The sequence below is a fragment of the Camelus ferus genome, chromosome 9, assembly GCF_009834535.1.
Source record: "Camelus ferus isolate YT-003-E chromosome 9, BCGSAC_Cfer_1.0, whole genome shotgun sequence".
Lineage (NCBI taxonomy): Eukaryota > Metazoa > Chordata > Mammalia > Artiodactyla > Camelidae > Camelus > Camelus ferus.
In genome coordinates, this window is record NC_045704.1 from 12,089,802 (window position 1) to 12,112,011 (window position 22,210).

The 22,210-nt window shown below is 51.2% G+C and overlaps 2 protein-coding genes across 7 annotated transcripts in view; one reads left to right on the plus strand and one right to left on the minus strand.

The window, feature by feature from the left end:
• Positions 1–22,089, minus strand: part of LOC116666012 — a 33,654-nt gene extending 11,565 nt beyond the window's left edge. Inside the window, exons 1-5 of one of the 6 annotated variants that reach the window (XM_032487868.1) lie at positions 21,877–22,089; positions 11,813–12,013; positions 7,162–7,308; positions 6,584–6,712; positions 5,587–6,309 (exon numbers count right to left, since the gene is read on the minus strand). In XM_032487868.1, the coding sequence (XP_032343759.1) occupies positions 6,194–6,309; positions 6,584–6,712; positions 7,162–7,308; positions 11,813–12,013; positions 21,877–22,081 (798 nt within the window). In that variant the 5' untranslated portion in view covers positions 22,082–22,089 and the 3' untranslated portion in view covers positions 5,587–6,193. Of the gene's footprint in view, positions 1–5,586; positions 6,402–6,583; positions 6,713–7,161; positions 7,309–11,812; positions 12,014–15,401; positions 16,021–16,697; positions 16,860–21,876 lie in introns of those variants that run through there. The other 5 variants (XM_032487866.1, XM_032487867.1, XM_032487870.1 and 2 more) reach the window with 5 other exon arrangements.
• Positions 844–5,476, plus strand: KLK1 (kallikrein 1). The gene is made up of 5 exons (XM_006174285.3): positions 844–978; positions 2,727–2,886; positions 4,101–4,387; positions 4,534–4,670; positions 5,272–5,476. Exons 1-5 carry the CDS (start codon positions 852–854, stop codon positions 5,425–5,427), a joined length of 867 nt encoding a protein of 288 aa, XP_006174347.2. The 5' UTR covers positions 844–851; the 3' UTR covers positions 5,428–5,476.
• Positions 22,090–22,210: the final 121 nt, after the last annotated feature.

Here is a 22,210-nt window from a genome sequence, read left to right on the forward strand (position 1 = left end):
AGGTCACTGAGTGTTGAAGTACATGAACCTAGCTCCTGAGATCTAAATATTTTAGGGGGGTAGGGTGGATTGGAATTTGTAGAGAGGATTTCATGACCATGAAGGGCCAGTAGCCCAGGATCTCTGGGACTTTGGAGGCTATAACCTTGAGTATCCAGATTTGGAGAACGAGGGGGTGGGTAAGGGGACCCCAACATTGTCTGGGGGGACATTGGATTTTGAAATGCTAAGGAATGTACTCTGACGTCCATTTAAACTTCATATTCCTGTATCTGGGGGCGCTAGGATTTAGTGAGGGGGACCTAAGATTTTACTGTGAAAGGAACAATGGATTTGGAGACCCAGATCCTGAGTCTGGGAGTGCACCAATCAGCATTCTGAAAGCCAAGGCTTAGATTTCAGGGGGCGCTGGAAGCTGAGAAGTTGACATCTTGGTTCCAATTGGTGTAGAGAGAAAGGAATCAGAGCCCCACTGGTATTTGAAGGTACACTGGGTCTTGGGTGCATAGCCTTACTTGGGGTTTAGGTACATGGGGCTTTGGATCAGAGGTCAGCAGTTCCTCCACCATCCTGTTTTCCTGTTTCTGCTTCCATTCACCCCACCTCCACCTCCTTTCACTGGCTCTGTCCCTAAGAGCAAGGCCCCAGGAGCTCCAGGCCCTGCCCTGTCTGGCTTCAGGCCCCAGGAAGGCTTCCAGTGTGACTGAGGGCTTGCAGAACAACAGCTGCTCACTCTCCCGCCCTTTCCAAGGCTCTGCAGGTGGGAGGGGGTTGCCCAGCCCCCAGGAAACAGGGGCAGGGCCTTGGCCAGCCTCTGGGTGCCAGCAGGGCAGGGGAGGGACCCTGGGGGGATGAGGGCTTTAAAAAGCTCCCCAGGGAGGTTCCCCAGCTCCAAGCTCACCGCCTGTCTGCGCCTGGACACCGCTGTCACCATGTGGTTCCTGATTCTGTGCCTTGCCCTGTCCCTGGCAGGGACTGGTGAGACAGTGGGGAAGATGTGGAAGCGGGGGGTTGGGCCCGATTCTTACGCTGCTCTCGTCCCTCCCACCTGGAACCCCAGCCTGCACCCCTCCAACCCACAGCCCAGCCCAGACCAGGATATGGGGCTCTTTCTTATCTCTCCCGGCCCCACCCTAAAGTCCAACCCGGCCTCTCCTTGTTGTCACCTTACTCGCAGTCCTGCTCTCATACTGGGTCCCTGCTCCTTCCCAGGAACAATCAGAATTTTCTCTTCCCCACTCAGATCCCTGTGCCCATCCACTTTACCAAAGGGGCAGATCCTGAGCCATCTGTCTCTCTCGTCCAAGAGACCACCCCCAACCCCACCAGCCTCTGGGACCCTGACCACCCTCCTCCTCTGCCCTAGGTCTCTATGGCCCAATGGTGTGGCTCTTGGGTCCCCAAATCCTGCCACGCCCTGGTGATTTTCCCCATCCAGCTATCAACTCTCAACTAGGTCCCCCAGCCCTAGCATCTGGTCCCCATCAATCCTCCCTGGACCCCCCAATTCCACCAGATACCAGTGCTTCTTCAAAAACAGGTTTCTGGTCTGTGATCAGGTGGCCCCCTCATCCTGGTATGGGGGTTCTATGAATGTCTCTTCCTTCCCTATTTGTCCTTGAAGCTCCATTCCATACCTTCAGCCTTATCCCCCCAGGGAAAGCACCCAGAACCCAAAACCACATGCTCCTTTCCTTGCAGAATTTCCATCTTTCCCCAGACTCCAGCCCTTCTCCAACTGAATCCCTCCCACACAGCTCTGGCTTTCTGGGAATCCGCCCCCATCAGGATTCCAACAAATACCTTCCCAGCCCTGCTGTCCTGCCCTTATCCCATGTGATTTGTGATTCTAAAACATGTGATTCTAAAAATCCCACATCAGGTGAGTTCTCTCTATGTTCTCACAGCTGCTTGGCCCCTCCTCCATTCTTGTCCTGGCCCTGCTCCCAGGGAACCCCAGATCCTTCCTGGAGACTCAGACCTTGGACCCCATCCCCATGAGAATCACCTGATCCCGGAATGGCAATCATTCCACTCTCCCTCCTTCTGAGGTCTGTTCCAGTCTGACCCCCACCCAGTCCCAGGACCCTCACTCCTCTTAGAATGTCATTCCTGGATCACAGGACCCCTTCCCAGTCTAATCTTTTCATTCGCTCTTTGACCTGGAACCCCCAATTCTCCCAACTCTCCCAGTCCCAATCCAAGAACCCCAAATCCCCCCAAATGCTCTTCTTGGTTTCTCTCACCCAATTCCCCAGATCTGTGTCCCTTCCAGAACCCAAAAGCCCATCCCAAGCTCTAACCATTTCCTCAGCCTGAGAGCCCCTTAATCCTACAAATCCTTCCCCGCCCAGCCTCTGAGCCCATCTCTGGGGGCCTTTATCCTTGGTTTCTCCTCAGAACCCATAGCCTCCTGTCCCCCAGTCCAAGAACCCAAATCACCCGACGTTTATACCAGGTGCTTCCTTGCTGCCCCCATCCCTGGGGTCGGCTCTGCTCTCAGCGTACAGTCCCCACACCCAGGACCAGCCACCCGCCCACACTCCCAGGGATGGCTGCAGAATTCTAAGCTCTTCCCAATACCCCTTGCCCATGTCCTCAGACCCCTGGCTCTGGTCCTGTGTCCCCATGGCCCTCCAGTCCCAGAGCTCAGCTCCCTCTCCTACCCCAGTCCCTCAGCCCCACTGCCAACCTCCACGCAACCTGACCCAGCACCCACTCCACAGGTGCTGTGCCCCAAATCCAGTCCCGGATCATAGGAGGCTGGGAGTGTGAGAAGCATTCCCAACCCTGGCAGGCGGCTCTGTACTATTTCAGCAAGTTCCAGTGTGGGGGCGTCCTGGTGGACCCCCAGTGGGTGCTCACAGCTGCTCACTGCATAAACGAGTGAGTAGGGGCGGGCGTCTGGAGAGGGGGTGTCTGTGAGCACACAGGTTAAGCCGCCAGCACCGTTCCCTCAGATAGCCTTAGGGGAGACTGCCGGACCTGATGAAGAGAGGGAGGGTTGTGGTCCAGGGTTACAAGGAGAGAGGCAGGGCTGGGACTGGATGACCCCAGGGAAGCCCTCTCCATGGGTGCCTGGGTCTCTTGGGTCTGTCGGCATAATTGTCTGTCTTTCTGGGTCTCCCTGTGCCCTGTGTCTCTGTGTCTCTCAGTGACTGGTTCTGTGTCTCTCTGTGTGACTGTGATTTCTCTTTCTCTCTTCTGTCTCCATGTCTCTGTATCTCTCCCCATCTCTGTCCACCTCTGTCACCTGTGTCTCACCTTCTATCTCTCTGCCCCATCTCTCTCTCTCTGGTTCTCTTTCTCATTCCCTCTCCCTCATCACTCTCCCCCATCCAGAGAAAAGGAAGAGGTTATCCCCAAGGAGTGTGTATGGGGAGGGGCTCTCACACTGTCCATCCCCTCCCTCCAGGACAATCATCCACTCAAGAGGGACCCAGGGAAGGGCTGGTGTCAGCTGGGCGGGGGCAATGGAAAGAAGGAGGAAGGAGAAAAGGGGAGAGGGAGCTGGGGCAGGAAGGGGACGCTGACCTTGGGCTAGGGGCCAAGCCACCCGCCTGCTGTGGAACCAGCCCCACAGCCTCAGCTGCAGCTGAGCTGGTCCCAGGCTCCCCCACTGCCCCCCTCCCCCGTCCTCCTCCCTCTTCTCTCTCACCCCCTGTCACCCCCCTCGCTACCTCTGCCTGATTTCTCATTCTCTCTTCTTACTCCCTTCTCCCTTCCTCACTTGGTCCATTTCTCACTGTCCTTCCTTGTCTGTCTTTTCCCTCCCTCTGCTTCCCTTTGTCTATTTCTCACTGTCTCTGTCTCTTCCTCATCCTGTCTCCCGTGTGCTCCCTCTATCTCACCAGCTCCCCTCCACCTTTCCCACTCCCTCTACTGTTCTCAGCTCTATTTTACTCCATTTCTGTCTCTGTCTCTGTGACATTGTCACATTCTTTTATTTTCTGACTCGCTGAATTTTTTCTGTGACTCTATATCTTTCCTTCTGTCTCTGTTTCTCTTTCTCACTTTGGACCCTTCCTCATGCTCCCCTGCCCCATATCCCTTGCCCCCTCCTCCGTCATGCTCACTGTCTCCATCCTCTCCTTCCCCAGCAATTACCAGATCTGGCTGGGTCGCCACAACCTGTTTGAGGACGAAGACACAGCCCAGTTTGCCCTTGTCAGCAACGTCTTCCCACACCCTGAGTTCAACCTGAGCCTCCTGAAGAACCACACTAACCTCCCCGGAAAGGACTACAGCCACGATCTCATGCTGCTCCGCCTGGAGGAGCCCGTCCAGATCACAGAGGCTGTGCAGGTCCTGGAGCTGCCCACCCAGGAACCCCAACTGGATAGCACCTGCTATGCCTCCGGCTGGGGCAGCACTGAACCAGATAAGTGTAAGCTGGGGCCAGACTGCGCAGCCTGGGGCCGGGACACATGGGAGTGAGGGAGGAGAGGGCTAGGAACCTGGGCTCCGGAGTCTGAGGAAGGAGGGCTGAGGAGGTGGGGTCTGACCACAGCCATGTTTCTCCCTGCCCCGTAGTCACATACCCAGATGATCTCCAGTGTGTGGACCTCACTCTCCTGCCCAATGAGGTATGTGCCAATGCCCACCCTGAGAAGGTGACAGAGTTCATGCTGTGTGCTGGAGACCTGGAGGGCGGCAAGGACACCTGCGTGGTGAGCCAGCCTGACCCCTGGGGCTTTGAGGTGCTGGGGGAGGGGACTCAGATACTGGACTGAGGGTCAGCTATGCAGGCATCTGTCTCTGCTGCTTTCCAGCTGTGGCTCCCTCTTCCCTGCCCCCTTTGCTTCCTGCACTCCCATCCAAGTATCACGTCTGTCTCTCCTCCACATCATAGTTCACCCATCCCCACCTCTGACACATACGTACTGTCCAGTCAAGAGAAAGCTTCTTGGGAGATGTGACATCCTGAGATGAGCCCTGAGGGTGGGAGGCTCCTATACATAGGTCCCACCTCCTCCTCCCCACTGACCTGTCTGCAGAGACCATCCCCCTCCTGGATACTGCCCCTCTGGGCAGAAACTGGACCCTGAAGTCTCATCCCCATTGGCAGGACTGGAGCCACTGTCCCCTCTGTTGGAATCCCCACTGACGTTCCTCTCGGAGTGGACTATGGAGACAACTGTCTCTTTCCCCAGAGTTGGGGAGTTGCTGCTCCGATCTGGGCACCCAGGTCTGAGTGCTGGAGCTCCCCAGGCGGAACCCCGAGGCTTTGCTAACCCCTCTCATGCTCTCCCTCTCCCCCTTGCACTGTAGGGTGACTCGGGGGGCCCGCTGATCTGCGAGGGTATGTTGCAAGGAATCACGTCATGGGGCCATATCCCGTGTGGTAGCCCCAATAAGCCCGCCGTCTACACCAAAGTGATTTCACATGTGGAGTGGATCAAGCAGACAATGGCTGACAACCCCTGAATGCCCCTGTCCTGTCCCTTACTCCCAGTAAAATCGAATACGCATCGAATTCGCATCCATTTCTGGTGTCATCTGGCCTTCCAAAAGCTGGGTGCCTGCACTCAGGGCCCACCCAGCCCAGACTAGCGCTCAGAAAGGCTCAGACCCCAAGGGGCAAGGCAAGGACTCTGAGCCTGCCCTGGGGGAGGGCACGAAACGGAGAGTCGGACTCTTGCGAGGTTGGGCCCATATTTTATGATGGCGAGGAAGGCGGGAAATGTCATTGCAAGCCACGCCTCCCTGGGGAGGGGCCTGTTCCGTCGAGGAGTGGGGCTGCGTCAAATGCTGGGCAGTGTCCTGTTGGCCTGGGGGCAAGACTGGACATCCTGGGTCTGTGCTGGTGGTCGGAGGGGGAGGAATTCCGACGATGGAATGAGGCTTCGGGCAGTGGCCAGCAAGGGCTAGACAACTGGGGGCGGGGCCTAGCTAGGCTCGGGGGCGGGGCCACACAAACTGGCCACACGGCAAAGGCAGTGCGCAGAACAGGAGGGGGCATTGTCGGACTTCCAGGGAGAGGGGTGTAGGGTCAGGACTCTGGGCTGGAAGAGCCGCAGAGGGTGGGCCCTAGTTCGAGGGGCGGGACTTTGTTACCTGTTCTTGGAGGGTTTCTAGGGAGTGGGGCCTCCAGGGAAGCTTAATCTCAGGCGTATGGTCAAGATGAAAGGAGCTGGCCTGGCACCTGGGCGCAGTTACGTGTCAGTGTCCTGAGAAGCTCGGGTGCCATTGTTTAGAGAGGCTTAGGGGAGGGTCTTGGGGAGGGAAGTGAACTGGGGCACGTCCTCGGTGCACTTGGAGTCTTGGTCTGACCGCGGCTGTTCGAGCTGTGGACCTCTGGGTGCTCTGCTGCGAGACCCACCGGCGATAGCTCAACCGCCGCTCCATAGAGGTCATCCCTCTGCCCCACATGCCCACGTGGTTCAAGTAGCTCAGTGCTCCTGGGGGTGGGGACTAGGTGGGCCGTTGGACTCCGAGTTCCGCCCTAGGCTCTGCCCTATCCCTGAGGTGGATCTCCCCCCAGGTCTGCCCCATCTGGCCCTAAGCCGCCTGGAGTTCTCCCCGGGCTCCGACCCCTGCCCTGCCGAGACCCCACCCCTTCCTCCCGAGGCCCCGCCCTCACCGGCCCACAGCATCAAGGCGCCGCCGCTCCAGCACAGGTAGGTGGTCATCAGGTAGGATACCTGTGGCCTCGGTTGCAGCGTCTCACAGTTGACTACAAAGAGCGTCAGGCTGAGGACAATCAGGAACCCTGCACTTGGGTGGGGCCAGAGATGGACACGAGGCTGGATAGGGACCCTGAGACTGCCAGAAAGAGAAGAGATCCTCTCCCATCCTTCAGGACAAGTGCGCTCTTTTGGGCACACATTCACACACACACACACACACACACACACACACACACACTCACACACACACACACTCACACACACTCACCAGACAGAAAGATACCAAGAGGCGGCGGAAAGAGAAGGAAACAGGAAGAGACTGAGAGAGATACCCAACACACTCCCCCACCTTAGTAAAATAAAGTGAGATGCGCACAGAGAGTGGGACAGAGATCCCAACAGACATTCAAAGACCGAGACCCAGCAGACATCAGGACAGAAACTCTGAGAAGCATCTTCCCCAAAGCCAGAGAACCTCAGGGGAGAGATGCTGGGATAGGGAGGGTACCCCCTCCTCCAGGGTGACACTTACCAATGCTTAAGCTGAGGGAACTGAAGACAAGGTCAGCCTTGTTAAGGCGGCGGAACACTGGCCGGAAGGAGAGGCTCATGGTGGGGAGGAGGACTAGACACAGGACCAGGGCCAGCATCATGAAGCCCATGCTCATGTGGATGAGAACTGGGGGGAAAGGGGGAAATGCCCCAGAGTCATCCCCAGATACTCTCCAAGGTCACCCTCATCCCCACTGACACCCATGAGCAGTATCCCCAACAGTTACCCCCAATGTTTAGCTACAGACATCCTCAAAATCACCCCATTGCTGTTGCCAAAGTCACCTCCTAGAAAACCCCAAATGATGCCCACTCTCACTCACGAAGTCACCCTCATGTACCCGTAAAGTCAACCCAGTCATCCCCACTTTGTTTAAAAATTGTGACTCACTATGTTGTGAAATTTATATAATATTGTAAATTAACTATACCTCAGTTTTAAAAAGCCTTCCCCATTTGCACCCTCAAAGTCATTCCAAATCACCCCACTTGTCCCAAAGTCAACCCTAGACACTCTCATAATCAAATCCACACATACCACACAGATGACCTGAGGCACCCCCCTCACATCCTCAAGTTCACCACACAGAATCATCTCTATTATTTCTAGAATTATCCACACACACACACACAAAGTTACCCTACTCATACTCCCAAAAGATGTCCCACAGCAACTCACATCAATGCCCTCAATACCACTCCTAGACACTCCTCATAGCACCCTCAAAGTTACCCAAGACACCTTAGTGACTTTAGTCATCTCTGAAGTCACCCTATTTCTCTTCCACTCATAACCCAAGGTTCCCTAGTGACCTCATTCACACCCCCCAGAAGCTCCCCAAATATCCAAATGTCATCCCCATTCACACCCTCAACCCTCCCGCAGACATTCTCCAAATGTCCCCTTGTCCTCCGGAGCACACACAAGAAGTACACAACAAGAAAACTTCCAAATACTCTAAAACCAAGGTACCTAAAAGATGTAATCACACTCAGTTTGAAATTGATATTTATCCAATTTGCATTTCAGTATGACGAGTTTCAGCCCCTTCTGAGAATTAAATCTCCTCCGTTTAGCCCTTTCCTGTTTTGCCTACTGTTGAACAGTGCAAAACTACTTCAGCGAAGTGGGCTAAGACTTCATCTGCTTTGTTTTTGGCAAACTGCACATATATACAGAATAGCAATAGTGCTCTTGGGATCCATCACATAATCCTGGTTGAGGGCTTTTCATGACATATCCTGCCATCTGGGGCCACAGAGGTCATCGTGTGACTGTGGATGAGCCCATCACAGTGCCCCATGACCCAGACCAGGGTGATGGGCTCAAAGATGGGCACATGATCAAAACCAACCAATCAAGCTCTTCTCTGGGACTTTTTTCTAACTGAAGTTGTCAGGGACCAGCTCCTTCTCCTTTAGCCAAGAGGATTATGAACTTGGAGCTGCCTGAGCCTTGGACCCAGCCTCATGGGTGACAGGAGACCTGAAAGATAAAACTAAGAAGAGAAAGCAGACAAGAGAAAGAGAGTTCAGATGACATTCAAGTCCCTGGCTCTTGCCATCCCAGAGATAAGCCCACTCTTGTAGTTTGGTCAGAAGGAGTGGCCATTTGCTGCTTACCTCCCCACCGTGCATTTTGCCTTCCTGCCTTTAGCCACTCTGAGCCCCAGTTAAGTAGCCAAGAAACAGACAGTAATGTCTGATGAAATCACCTGGACCCTGAATGCAGCCATGCCTGAAAGCATTTCTGTCCCCACCTTTTTCACTGGGTGAGCCCATAAATTCCTTCACTCAAGCTAGTTTAATTTAGAGTTTCTATCACTTGTGACTCAGAGACTTCTGAGTAATTCAGGTCTCTTCTGTAGGTTGGCAAGGAGCACAGGATTCAATACTGCCTGCCTACCACCCACCAAAATCACAGTCAGGCCCTAAAACACACACACACATATATATATATAAAACCAGAATTGAATGTTCACCAAAAATCTAGAGGGAGAAGTGCTTCCCAAAGCTAAGTTAGTAAAGTCACAGAGACAAAGGTGGAGAATTTAGACTATATAAAAATTCTAAATTTCTGCACCTCAAAAAATAATTAAAACCTTCATAACCTAACATGTTAGTTCTTTATGCCAACCATAACGCTCTGTATATTCTTAGCATTCAATAAATGGTGACTCACCTTTAAAAGAGAACTATAATACTGACTGTGTGTTTTTAAATGATAAATATATGTATACACATACCTCTAAGTGTATATATGTATGTATAGTCATATGTGTATATACACATATAGCGATTTTCTCATATGTGCAGAGAATATGACTAGAACACGCAAGAGCTTAAAAACGGTTTAGCAACATTGGTTGCCCCCCAGGGCGGGGATCTGGGAGAGATTCAGCCCAAAAATGAGAGAAGTTAGCAATTTTTTAAATGTTGAACCACATACATATACTACCTGTTCAAATAAAATAAAAGCCATTTAAATTTAAAATAAGGAAAAATTGCAAATACCAACTACTATATATAGGACAGATAAACAACAAGTTTCTACTGCGCAGCACAGGGAACCATATTCAATATCTTACAGTAACCTATCATGTAAAAGAGTTTGAAAAGGAATGTATGTATGCACATGCATGACTGAAGCATTATGCTGCACACCCAAAACTGACACAACATTGTAAACTGACTCTACTTCAATAAAAAAACGAAATTTAAATAAGAAAAAGTTTAAAAATCACACACAGTTAACATTTTAGAACAAATGAGGCATATAATGAATATACACCATTCTTTTTTGTCTTCCCAGCACCTTTGAATACCAGTCCTGTTGGAATTTCCCAACCTATGTATCTGCACTTCCCAGTAAGGAAACCAGCCTGTCTTACAGCTAGGACCTCAGCATGCGATGAGGCTCCACCAATAAAATAGAGCCACGCTAAACTTGGAATCAGCAGCCAGAAGTAGGTGGGAACTCAGTTCTAGTGAGGTTGGCTGCAACTATCTCCAGGCTCCCGGTGTAGCAGAGAAAGAGGTTCCCCAGTGGAGTCCAGGCCTGGAGATACTGGGATCCACAGGTCAAGCTGCAATGTGCATGCCCAGCCAGCCAGTCCTCCAGGACTCTTTGGGCATGGTCTTAATCCTGAAAATATAAATCTATTTTCTGCTTAAACCAAGCTGAATTGGCTTCTGTTGCTGGTCATGAGACTCCTGGATTCTGTAGATGGAGTATCTAACAAAGCCTTACAAAATGTCACCAACCCTCCTGAAGCACTGCTATTCTGCGCTTGGGAGTCTACCTCCCAAAGTAATTGTGCTCAAATAAAGTATTGTAGACATACGGGGACATTGTGCACAGTTGCGTTTGCCCACCCAGCTTCCATTCCCACTCTTTTGGCAACAGCGTCTTGATACTGTTCGGAGGAACTCTCCACTCACCCTCTGTCCTTGTGCTTCTGACAGAAATGACCCCTTCCATTGACTCTTAAGAAAAGCACCTGATCCAGACCCAGCCAATCACAGCATGACATCCTCCTGACCACAGCAAACGGTTCACAGAGCAGTGAGAAATTCCCAGGCAGTGAACCTGACCCCCCTCTGACTTAATCCTGAGACCTTTGCTTGAGGGCCAGAGGAGACAGCTTATTCTCTTTTTTCCATGGTTGTTTACAGAAAAAAATGGGACCCGGAAGCTGCTGGACAGCCACATTGCCACTGCATGGGCACAGTTTGCCTAAGGGCCCACCTACAGAGGAAGGCTTCAAGGAGAGATGGCAAGAGACAGACACCTTTTGAGCACCAGATCCAGCAGTACCTGAACCAGGATCAATGTATGGCTCCCAATTTTTCTATAACTTGAAACCAGCTTGAGTTTGAGAGGTATAAGAGAAAGAGATTCTCAAAATAAACAATTAAGATTAATCTTACACAATGTTCAGGAAGTCTTAAGGAGCACTTGAGATCCAAAATGAAGGTAGGTGCGTTGGCTGGAGAAAAAGAATTCTTATAATAAGAACACGGGACCAGGCACTGTTCTAATTCCTTTCTGTGTTTTAACTCACGTCTTCCTCAAACATGATTAGGTACTGCTATCACTGACATTATAAAAATGAGGAAACTTGTGGCACACAGGAGTGAAGGAATCTGCCCAAGATAACCCAGCTACCAAGTGGCTGAGACAGGATTTGAACCCAGGCTCTCTGGCTCCAGGGTCTGGGCTGCCTCTGTGGCAATGCTCAAAAGCCCTGGAAACACAGACATCTACAAGGAGGCAAAATGTTTCTCAAGGAGCCGGAAGCCTCCTGTTATCTTTAAAAAAAAAAAAAAAAAAAACTTTTAAAAAGTGTGTGAGAGAGAATGATGGTGCCTTTAACCATCTAATCTTCAGGCCACGTGTAATGCCCTTCTTTCCATGCACAGTGACAGTCCCGATTTCTCTAAGTCATATGTAATTCCAGGAAAACCCTCACAAGGCCTCCAGAGAATCTCCAGAGACCCTCTCAGGAATACTGAAGACTCCCCCCTCCCAGGAACACCCAAAGAGATTCCCCCAGAGATTCTCTCCCTTGATAATCTCCGGAGACACCTCCCCCAAGAGCACCCTATAGCCTGTCCAGGCTCCTACTGACCGGTGACTTGGCCCAGGCTGACACACTTGTGCTTCCTGCAGTCAGTCCAGAAGCCCAGGTAGCCCGTGTAGGAGCCCTGCAAGTAGGCCATACGCCCATCCAACACACTGAGCACCATCAGGGTCGCCAGGATGCTGAAGACGAGACACCAGCCCCGCAGGACGAACTTGCGGTCCTCCTCCCAGGAAGAGACGGGGTCCACTGGGAAAGAATAGAGTTCTGGGGGCCTGGATCTGCCTGCATCACTCTGTTTCATCCTAATCTCCATCATGGAACACAGTCATATCTCTGCCTCCACCCAAACCTTGCCTTTTACCCTATTCTCAATTCCCTTCCACCCATAGCCATCTTTCCCATCCCCACCCAAACCCCCATTCCAACTTCATTCCCCTCTCTGTTTTCTGTCCCATCCCCAGGACCATCCACAACCCCATGCCATCCCCAGTATGCTTCCTAAATCCCAAACACTACCCATTTCTATTTCTACTCCTAACACACAACTCAGCCCCCATCCACATCCCACCCTGAGCCCAAATCTACTTGTTCTGTCTCCAGCCTCATGCTCTCCTTCCTAGTCCTCAAAGCCCAGCTCTGTCTCCACTCTCAGCTTCATTCCCCTTACCACCATCCCTGTCACAAATCCCAACCTAGGACACAGAAAACAATGACACAGGTTCCAAAGTGTGTTCACCAGGCCAAGACCCATGGCGTCAAAGGAGCGAACATGGGCGGTGCACCCAACACCCACCAAGCACTGTGATCTGCCAACCTTCCCAGTTGGCAGGGACCCTGACCCCACACTGCTCGCTTACCTCCAGAGCCACACTGGACTTCACAGGGTCCCTCTCACACACCAAGAGGCCACCTTGGGGCCTCTCCTCCCTGAGTTGAAGCTCGGATTCCTGCTGCTCCCTCCACCTAGGGCTTTCTTCTTCCACCTTTGCCCAGACTGCCCTAAACACCCTCACTTCCAACATCACTTCCTCCACATTCCTTTCCGGAGCTCCCCCAGCCTCAATTCTTAATCAGGTTCCCTATTAAACACTCCCATAGTGCAGTGTGCAGTTCTCTCTCACAGGGCACACCATCGGCTTGGGATTGGTTATTTCACCATTTATTTCCCTACCAGTCTTCCATGAGGGTAGGGAACCAATTTCTTCCATTTTCCGCTGCACCGCCATTGCCTGGTATGAGAATTTGCTCTCTTTTTTTAAATTTACTTTTTGGTGGGGAGGGTAATCAGGTTCATTTATTTATTTATTTTTTAATGGAGGTACCGGGGATTGAACCCAGGACCTCGTGCATGCTAGGCATGCACTCTGCCACTGAGCTGTACCGTTCCCCTCCCCCCAGCCTTTGCTCTTGAAAGCGTGCATGAATAAATGAATGAATGGATGCATTAGCGGTATCCAGGAATAGTAATTCCTTTCTCTTCTTCTGTGGTACCTCTCAATGTGGATTTCAGAAGAAATTGGGTCTCTGAGTCTGGAACTCAGGAAGGAGCTTAGGGGATGGAGAAAAAGTTTTAGAACTGAAATCAACATCCATGAAATGTAAAAACTTTCAACAAGTTTTTCTTACAGTGGGTTCTAAGTGCTTTTATCAGCCCATTTCATCCTTACAACAACCCTCTGAAGTATCATAATCTCCTCTCACAGATGAGGAAACAGAGGTACAGAGCAGTTAAATAGATATCCATGTAATTAAAGACATAAAAGTTTGTGGGTTTTGTTTTTTTCAAAATATCATCATTAAAGGCAAAGGAGAGGATGAGGAAAACAGCAGTTTGGAAAAATCCCCTCTCTGACTGGAAAGGCAGCACATACTGGTCAGGACGCCTGCACTTCTGCTGACCTCTCCGGAGCCTTTCTCGATCTGTGGCTGGGTCTGCTTCCTCTCCCCAAGCCCAGACTGGAGGTCTTTGAGGGTAGGGAGCAGGCCTAATCTTCTCTGAGTCCCTGAGACTCAGGGACAGGTGAAGAGAGACGGAGACAGAGACAGAGACAGAGAAGACAGAAAAGGAACAAGAATACACATGGAAATTGAGACGGGAATAAGGGGAAGAACTTGATTCAGAGAAGGCCCTGGCTGGGATGAGGGGGAGACAGGTAGGAGGAGTGAATGATAAATTCAGATCACAGGCTCTCCAGAAACTGCAAGAATTGATCTCAGAGATGGCCCGTGACCCAGCCCTGACTCAGCCTCGCCTAGCCCTACTCTGGCCCCTGTTGTCTTCACCTTGACCCCTCCCTTACCCCTTAACCCTACTCTGACCCCACCTACCCTGGCCCCTCTCTGATCCTGCTCTGTCTCCACCCTGATCATTCCCTACCCTCTATCCCACCCTTGCCCTGTCCTGACACCTCTCTGACCCAGCAGTGACCCCTTCGTAACCCAATCTTGACCCTACCAAGACCCTACACTGAGCCCACCCTGACCCAGCCCAAGCCCCCATGTCTCTCACACAGGTCTAGGGTGGAATGTGAGTCCATGGCTAATGTCTCTACCTCCTGGAACCCCTCCAACTGTCATGGAACCCCCCCCTGCCCCCAGCTCCAGGTCAGATTGAAGCCCTGAGGCCTGACTGTGGACAGCAAGAGAGACCAAGAAACACAGAAGAGGGGACAGAGAGATTCAAACCCCAAAGGACACAGCCTGAGCCCCGGGAGAGACCAATGGACTTCCAAGTGGCCATGGAGATGCCTGGAAGGAAGGGCTGAGGCAGTTGGCAGGCTGTTGAGTACATCTGGGGATTGGCCAGACCTCGCATGTCCACATGGCCCAGAGGTCCCAATCTGGCCACCAGAGTGCTCTGCCAGAATTCCTTCCAGCAGCAACTAACAACAACCAAGGCAAGACCCAAGACTCGTCATCAACTACCTTCAGGCCCCGAGTCAGTACCCAAGACTCTCAGCCCACTGTCCAGAGTCACCAAGTCAGTATTAAAGACTCTCAGCTCACTGTCCAGAGTCACCAAGTCAGTATTAAAGACTCTCAACCCACTGTCCACAGCCGCCGGGTCAGTATTCAAGAACCCCTGCCAGTTGTCCACAGCCGCCGGGTCAGTATCCAAGAACCCCTGCCAGTTGTCCACAGCCGCCGGGTCAGTATCCAAGAACCCCTGCCAGTTGTCCACAGCCGCCGGGTCAGTATCCAAGATGCATCATCCATCAGTCACCAAGTCAGTGCTGAGGACGTGCCACCCATCACCAGCAGTCACCGGGCCAGTGTCCAAGACACACCGTCTGTAATCTACAGTAGCCATTTCAAAACCCGAGATGTCCCATCTGTTTTCCATACTCACCGCTTCAGTATCCAAAGCCCTTTGTCAGTGACTCGCACCCCCCGGGCCAATGTAAAATCAGTTACCTGCAGTAGTCAAGTGAGTATCCCGCCAACAACCCAGAGTCCCCACTCAAGCCTTCAAGTCTCCAGGTCAGTCCGGGCCAGAGTCGATGTCCCCCCATCAATTACTCACAGCCCAGAGGCCAGTATCAAAAGTAATGAATCAATCATCTGGACCTCCCAGGAGAGCTTCAAAGACACTTTGGATGGTCCCCAACACAACCCAAATACCCCAGAAAGCTACCTCTACAGTTCACCATCAGGCAGCTCCACTGAGGGCAGATCTGGCAGGTAAGAGGCAGGGGTCCAGAGAGCTGGTCAGCTTTGGGGCTAGAATTCTGGGGGAGGGGTATCAGGAAAAGCCAGGGACCAGAGGCATAGTCGGTATAGCAGAGATTGGAGTTTAGAGTTAGGGTGTGGCTGGGCTTGAAAGCTGGATCTGAAGGCTTGCTCTGGGTGGGGACTGGCATAGAGGCTGGACCTGTGATTCAACCTAGAGAATAGATTTGGGGGTGGCAAGGCCTGGAAGCTAGATCTGGAGGCAAGGGAGCCTAGAGGCTGAACCCAGGTGAGCATGTCCTAGAGGGAGATACAGGGCATGGAGAACAGACATAGGCAAAATAGAGTCTGAAGGTTAGACTTGGGGGGACAGGGTCTGATAGCTGGACCTGGGGTGGCTGGGCTGGGTGGCTGGACTCAGTGCTGACACTGGTAATGGGCAATCTGCTGCAGGTTTCGGGACAGGTGTAGACTCAGCCATTCCCAGCTGCCCATGGGCTGGCGGCTGCTGCATGAGGCCAAGAAGATCAGTCACCAGCTGAGCCTGGTGCTGAGCCTGGCCGGCATGGTGACCATCGGTCTCATCTCTCTGGGCCAGCACTGGATCCACTTCCAGGTGCCACTGATGCCCCCTGGGGATGCTGCTGGCTACCCCACCATCCTCATCAATACCATCTTCTTTGTGCAGTGCCCTGACACCTCCTGCCAGAATGAGTACGACCAGAATGCTTGTAAGACCTACCCTACACTCACTGTTCCTGGGACTCATCTCTCCTCTTTGTCCCAGGGACCCTCTTCTGCCTTCCCCGGATTGGTCCTCACTGCCCTGGGCTAGTTCTCCCCTCTCCATGACAGTTCCCACTACCCTTGAATAGTCCCCCTTTCCCCCAAGACGGTCCTCACTGCCTATGCTCATTCTCACCTACATGATACCCATCCTCACAATTCTCATGACCCTAGCAACTGGTACATAATCCTGAGGCTTTTTCACCCCAAGGAATCTGTCCTCATCACATCAAATTAGTTCCTCAATGCCCAACCCACTTGTCACTGCCCAAGAACCTGTCCTCAATGACCTAGAGGCATCTGCCTCAATACCCCATCTCTAGAGCCCAATTTCAATTTCCTTAAAATAGGGATGAAGAATTTTCAAGGGAGAGGACTTAAGACTACTTCCAGACTCCCCGGGGACCCTCTCCCCCATGCTCAGGGCCTCAGGGCCCATCTTGGTGTCCTGATTTTCTTCCTTCCCCAGACTTACTGGACTTTGCCTGGGCCTTCCTCCTCATTGCAAGCACTTCCAGCTTCTGCCTCTGCATCATCCTCATAAACATCGTCTTCTTCACAAGCACCAACACGCCCATGCTGGACTTCTCCAGTGTCATCATCAGCATCCTGACAGGCATGGCACTGAGACCTGTCCCTGAGGAACCAAGTAGAGGAGTTCCCTGCCCAGTGCCTCTCCTGATAGCCAACCTCTCCCCACCACACTCCAACGCCATCCTCATTTTCACCTTCAACCCCAATCCCAGTACTATCTCCCTCCAAATCTCCAGTCCACCCCAATAAAAAATATTAACTTCCAACCCAACCCCATCTCCAGTCCAAGTCCACTCCATCACCAACAGATCTCAAAATCACTCACATTCCCTTCTGTGATATCCATCCCCATCCATACCCCCACTCCAATTCTATCTTCTTTCCAATCGCCAAGCCCTTTACAAACATCAACACAACTCAACTCCATGCCTAACCCTCCTCAAGACTCATTCCAAATCCAAACTACCCCTCTTACCTGTGAATCTCAACCCAACCCATTCCCAACCTCATGGTCTTACCAGTCTCCAATCCATACTCATCCCCAACCACAACTCATCCCCACCCCTCAAACCAGCCTCAGCCTCAGTGTCCATCACTCAGTCTTCAACTATCCAATACTCAACCCTGTGTCCAGTTCCCACCCCATCCCGTCTCACCAACACCAGCAGCTCAGTGATTTTGTTCAAGCTACTTAATTTTTCTGAGCCACAGTTTTCTTATCTGTAGGATGGGATAACATTTCCTACCATGTGGAGATGTAGTGAGGATTGCATTAGAAAATGTCAGTAAGTGATGGTAGCAATTTAACTGTGCCTGCATCTTTATTGTGATAATCCTCCCACCCCCACCCAAATAACTCATAATTGCTATTCTGATTAGAATAGTTTAGTTTCCATTTGCATGCCAAACCACACTTTTTAGAAGAGAGGGGCACTTAATTTGGAAATGAAGAATATTGTGTTCCTGTCTCCTGTAATAATTGATCACAACTTTCAATTGCATCAAGAGAACATTCTTAGAGAGTAATAGTGAGGCCAAGAATAGAGAACAGTCCACTTCCTTGTTATTAAATGGTATTTACCCAGTTTGTCTAGTAACTCCTCCTTATTGTTTAAATACAAGGTACAAAGGGTAGAAAACATCTCAGTTTTATGTCATCTAAAACAGAACATTTTTCAATAAGAAAATCATTTCTGTCCAATGTCCCTTTCAATTAAATGCAAAACACCTCCTATATTATTTTTCAATAACATAAAGAAAAAAATTACCCAGTATTCCACTACCTGAGGAAAAAAATGAATCTTTTCCTTTTCACAAATTATCTTTAATTCATGTCATTTCAAAATAAAGTTCCAATGTCCAGAATGACTAAGTTCCTTCAGAAGCCCAAAATTAAAGATCCAATACAGTGATGATAATCAGGCCCAATTCCTGAGGGCACATTGTGTGCCAGGAAACATGCTGATCTCAATAACTCCTAATGACAGCCCAAGGAGATGGGTCCTATGATTATGCCCACTTTACAGATGAGGGAAATGAGGCTCAGAGGGATGGAGTGGCTGCCCTAAGATGGGACACAGAAGCAGGACAAGAAGTCCAGTCTGTCAGCCCCAAAGCCTGTGGTTTTAGACACCACCAGTGCCTGGTTCAAGACCAAGTCTTGCCCTTCCAATGTCCTCCACCATGACGTTGTCAGGAGCCTGTTTTCCAGCCTGTGAGCAGACGTTCAGGGAGGTGAAAGGAAGTGGGAAAATAATGAACAAGACCTTGGCAGCCACACAGCTATGGGCAAGGGTTCTCACACACCTGATGCTGGCCTCCTAACACCTGTACTCACGCAGGGATCAGCATGATACTGTGTATCCTGTTCTACTTGATGCAGGCCCATGAGTACCTGCAGGAAGGCATGACCTACGAGCTGGGGTGCAGTTTCTACCTGGCATGGATCGGCGTCTTCCTCTTCCTGATGACTGGTCTGGGCCGGGCTGGGGTTGGGTTTGGGGTTTGGGCATGGGTTCAGGGAGGCAGATGGGGACTGGGTGGGACAGGGTTTGGGAGGGGGATGGGATTGCAGAGAGGGTTAAGTAGGATTGGACTGAGGAGGGAGATGGGGTTGGGGATGGGTATAGGGCTGGATGCACGGGTGGGGTTGGGTTTGGACTGGGGAATGGGTTGGGCGCAATGTAGAGAATGGTCCTGGGTTTGGGTTTGAAGATAGGGGTCAGGGACAGTGTTGGGGATGGGGCGGAGTTTGGGTATGAGCATGGATTTGGGATCACAGTAAGGGGTGTGGCTGGGCTTGGGGAAAGAACCAGGATCAGGCTCAGGCTGGTGAACCTTGCGCCTCAGCCCGCTGCACTCTTCCTTCCTTCAGGTTTCTTTTCCTATCTGAACTACATGAACTTCTGGTCCCTCCTGGCGATCCAGGCCATCTGGACTTAGGGCACAGGAATGACCCTACCTCCCTGCCAAGGAGCCTGCTCACAGCTCCCCACCAAGCACCTGACAACCCTGCTCTCCAGCCTTACCCACACTGAGAGTCTCTTCCCTTTCCAGTCGCCTCTGAATATTCCTCTCCCAACTCAGATTAATAATCTGTATTTTCAAAGAATCTGTGTTTTTCACCCAGAATGTTCTTTGAGCTCAATACCTCGAAGTGTTCTTGGGAAGTGGCAGGCCTCCCTGGGGCCATCCCTTGGGCCCTCTGGGGAGAGGGGCAGGTGTGGGAGGGACTCAAGGGGAAAGAGACAGGAGGCACCAGCACACAGAGCAGGTTCCTGATTCCTGCCATAGAGATGGTGCTCAGTCAGTATGTCAAATAGCTGATGCTTTTAAGCCAAGCTCTTTGGGCTTCATCCTTCCCATCTGTGACCTCCAATAATTTGCCCCTCCCAAGGTTAATTCTCTTTGCACCCACACTTCCTCCTGCCTTTCCCAACAGCTCCTGTCACTGTCTCCATTCTTCTCCCCAACTCCACCCCAAAACAAAGATGTTCTTTTTTTCACTTAAAATTTTTTTTTCTATGGGGTCCCATTCCTTCCTTATTTATTTATTTTTAAGGCTGTCATAGGTAGCCAATCTTTGCAGATGGTCTGGGGCTACGAGTCATTTACTAAACGGGGCAGGGTTGAAACTCAAGTACACAGTTATATCAATGTCTAGGTCTCCCTGCAGGGCCCCCGCCTGGGGGGGGTCCCATTTATCCCCCTTTCACACAATGGTTAAGGAGGCAGGTTTTGAATCTAGTGCAGCCACTGACTCACTCTATGACCTGGGAGCAAGGGGTTGAACCCATTTGGACCTCAGTTTCCCCAACTGTAAAATGGAGATAATGGTAGTCTAGTTGTTCCTCTGTATCCGAGTGGGATTGGTTCCAGGACACGCCCCCCTCCCCCGGCTTCGGATAACAAAATCCAAGGATTCTCAAGTCCCTTATAAAAAATTGCAGAGTATTTGCAATTTTATACAAGGGATGATGCACATCTTTCTGTATATTTTAAATCATCTCTCAATTATAATATGTAATACAATGCAAATGCTATTAAATAGTTATAAATATAATGTAAATGCTATGTAAATCGTTGCCTGGGCACACGGCAAATTCAAGTTTTGGTCTTGGGAACTTTCTGGAACTGTTTTTTTCCCCGACATTTTCCATGCGCAGCTGGTTGAAATGTGCACGTGGAACCCGCTTGTGGGGAAAGCCAATGGTACTTCAATCTAGATAGAGTTTAGGCCATAGTATGTGCTCTCTAAGTGTTGTTACAATAATCCTTCCTCTTGTCTCCCACAGAAGGCTCTCAAATGTGCTCATTTTTAATAAGAAGTGAGCTGCAACTATGAGCCAGACACTGGGTCTATAGGAGTGGTCAAACTAGACACAAATCCTAGTCTTTAAGGAATTGACATTTCGGCAGAGAGGCAAAAACGAAAACAAAAACAAGCAAAAAACCCATGCCCACAGAAAGATATGTGAGAGGATAAGAGCTATGAAGAAAAATACAGGAGAGAAAGGGTGACCAGTCTGGAAAACAGAGGGCCTGTTATATAGAGTGAATGGGTGGGGAGCTCTAGGCTACGGTGACATCTGAGCAGAAACAGGACTGAAGAGAGGAAGAGGGCCATGGGGATAGACTGGATGGGAAAGTTCCAGGCAAAGACAATAGCGAATGCAAAGGTCTTGAGGTAGAAATGACCTTGGCAGTTCCCAGGAAGACCAGGGAGGCCACTGTGCTAGTGTAGCCTGAGCAAGGGAGACAGAAAGGGGAGACGAAGGCAGAGAAGGAGCAGGGACTGGGTCACTCTGGGCCTTGTGGGCTACAAGGAAGACTTTGGTTTCCTCTGAGTTACGCAGGAGCCAGTGAAGGAAATGTCTCATTTTAAGAGCAGAGTTCAGGTCTCTTCCTTTTACTTCAGACCACAGGCTTCACGGAGGAGTCTCTTCAGTAGAAGGAAGAAAACAACCCAAACGACCAGGGGGACCAGCTAAACAAAATATATTCTATTCACACAAGGGAATGCTTTGCCACTGTTTAAGGGATGAGGTCGCTCTGTGTACTGATGTGGAGAGACTATTTATGGGACAAACTAGAGTGGGAAAAAAAGCATCTTTATCCATAACACGCGCGCTCGAGTATCCATAAAGGAAAAAGTCCACACCAAACTGTAGACAGTGATGATTCTGGTCAATGGGTTTGAAGCAGTAGAGAAGTTTCATTGTTTTATTTTTGAAAAAATTGTTACAATCATGTCACTTGAAAAGACACCGGGGGGGGGGGTAGGGTATAGCTCAAATGGTAGAGCGCCTGCTTAGCATGCATGAGATCCTGGGTTCAATCCCCAGTACCTCCTCTAAAAATAAATAAATAAACCTAACTACCTCCCACTACCCTCCAAAAGAAAAGACACCCAGATTTCCAACCCTGCCAAGAAGCCAAGCCCCCAACTCTTAGACAATCCAAACCAGGGGTGTACCCCAAATCTGGCCCCCAAACAGCCCCAGGAGTCCAGGCCTCCTGCCCCTTCCTCAAACCTCCAGCCTCCGGTCCCGCCCCTCCCCCTCACCGCGCAGGCTCGGCCTCTAATTCTGCGCCACGCGACTCTTTCCCAGAACGCCCACCTGTCAAACTCCGTACTGGGTCCGGCCTCCCACTCTGCGGCTGGGACGTCGCCGGGGCCTGCCCCGCCTCTGCAAGCGCAGCTAGCGCCACTGCAGTGCTGGAAATTCCAGTTGCTTCCCCTTCTGGCCCCGCCCACACCCGGAAGGGGGCCTTCCCCTTCATGGCCCGCCTTTGGTGCTGTTCACAGAATTGCCTGACCCTCATGACAGGAGAACGGGTCCCAGTTTTTCCTTGCCCCTTTTCTCCGTCCCCAGGGACAACATCCCACCGTCTGGTCGGGAAGATTCTAGAGGAGACAGGTAGTATTCCCTTCCATAAGCACCGAAGCGGGGT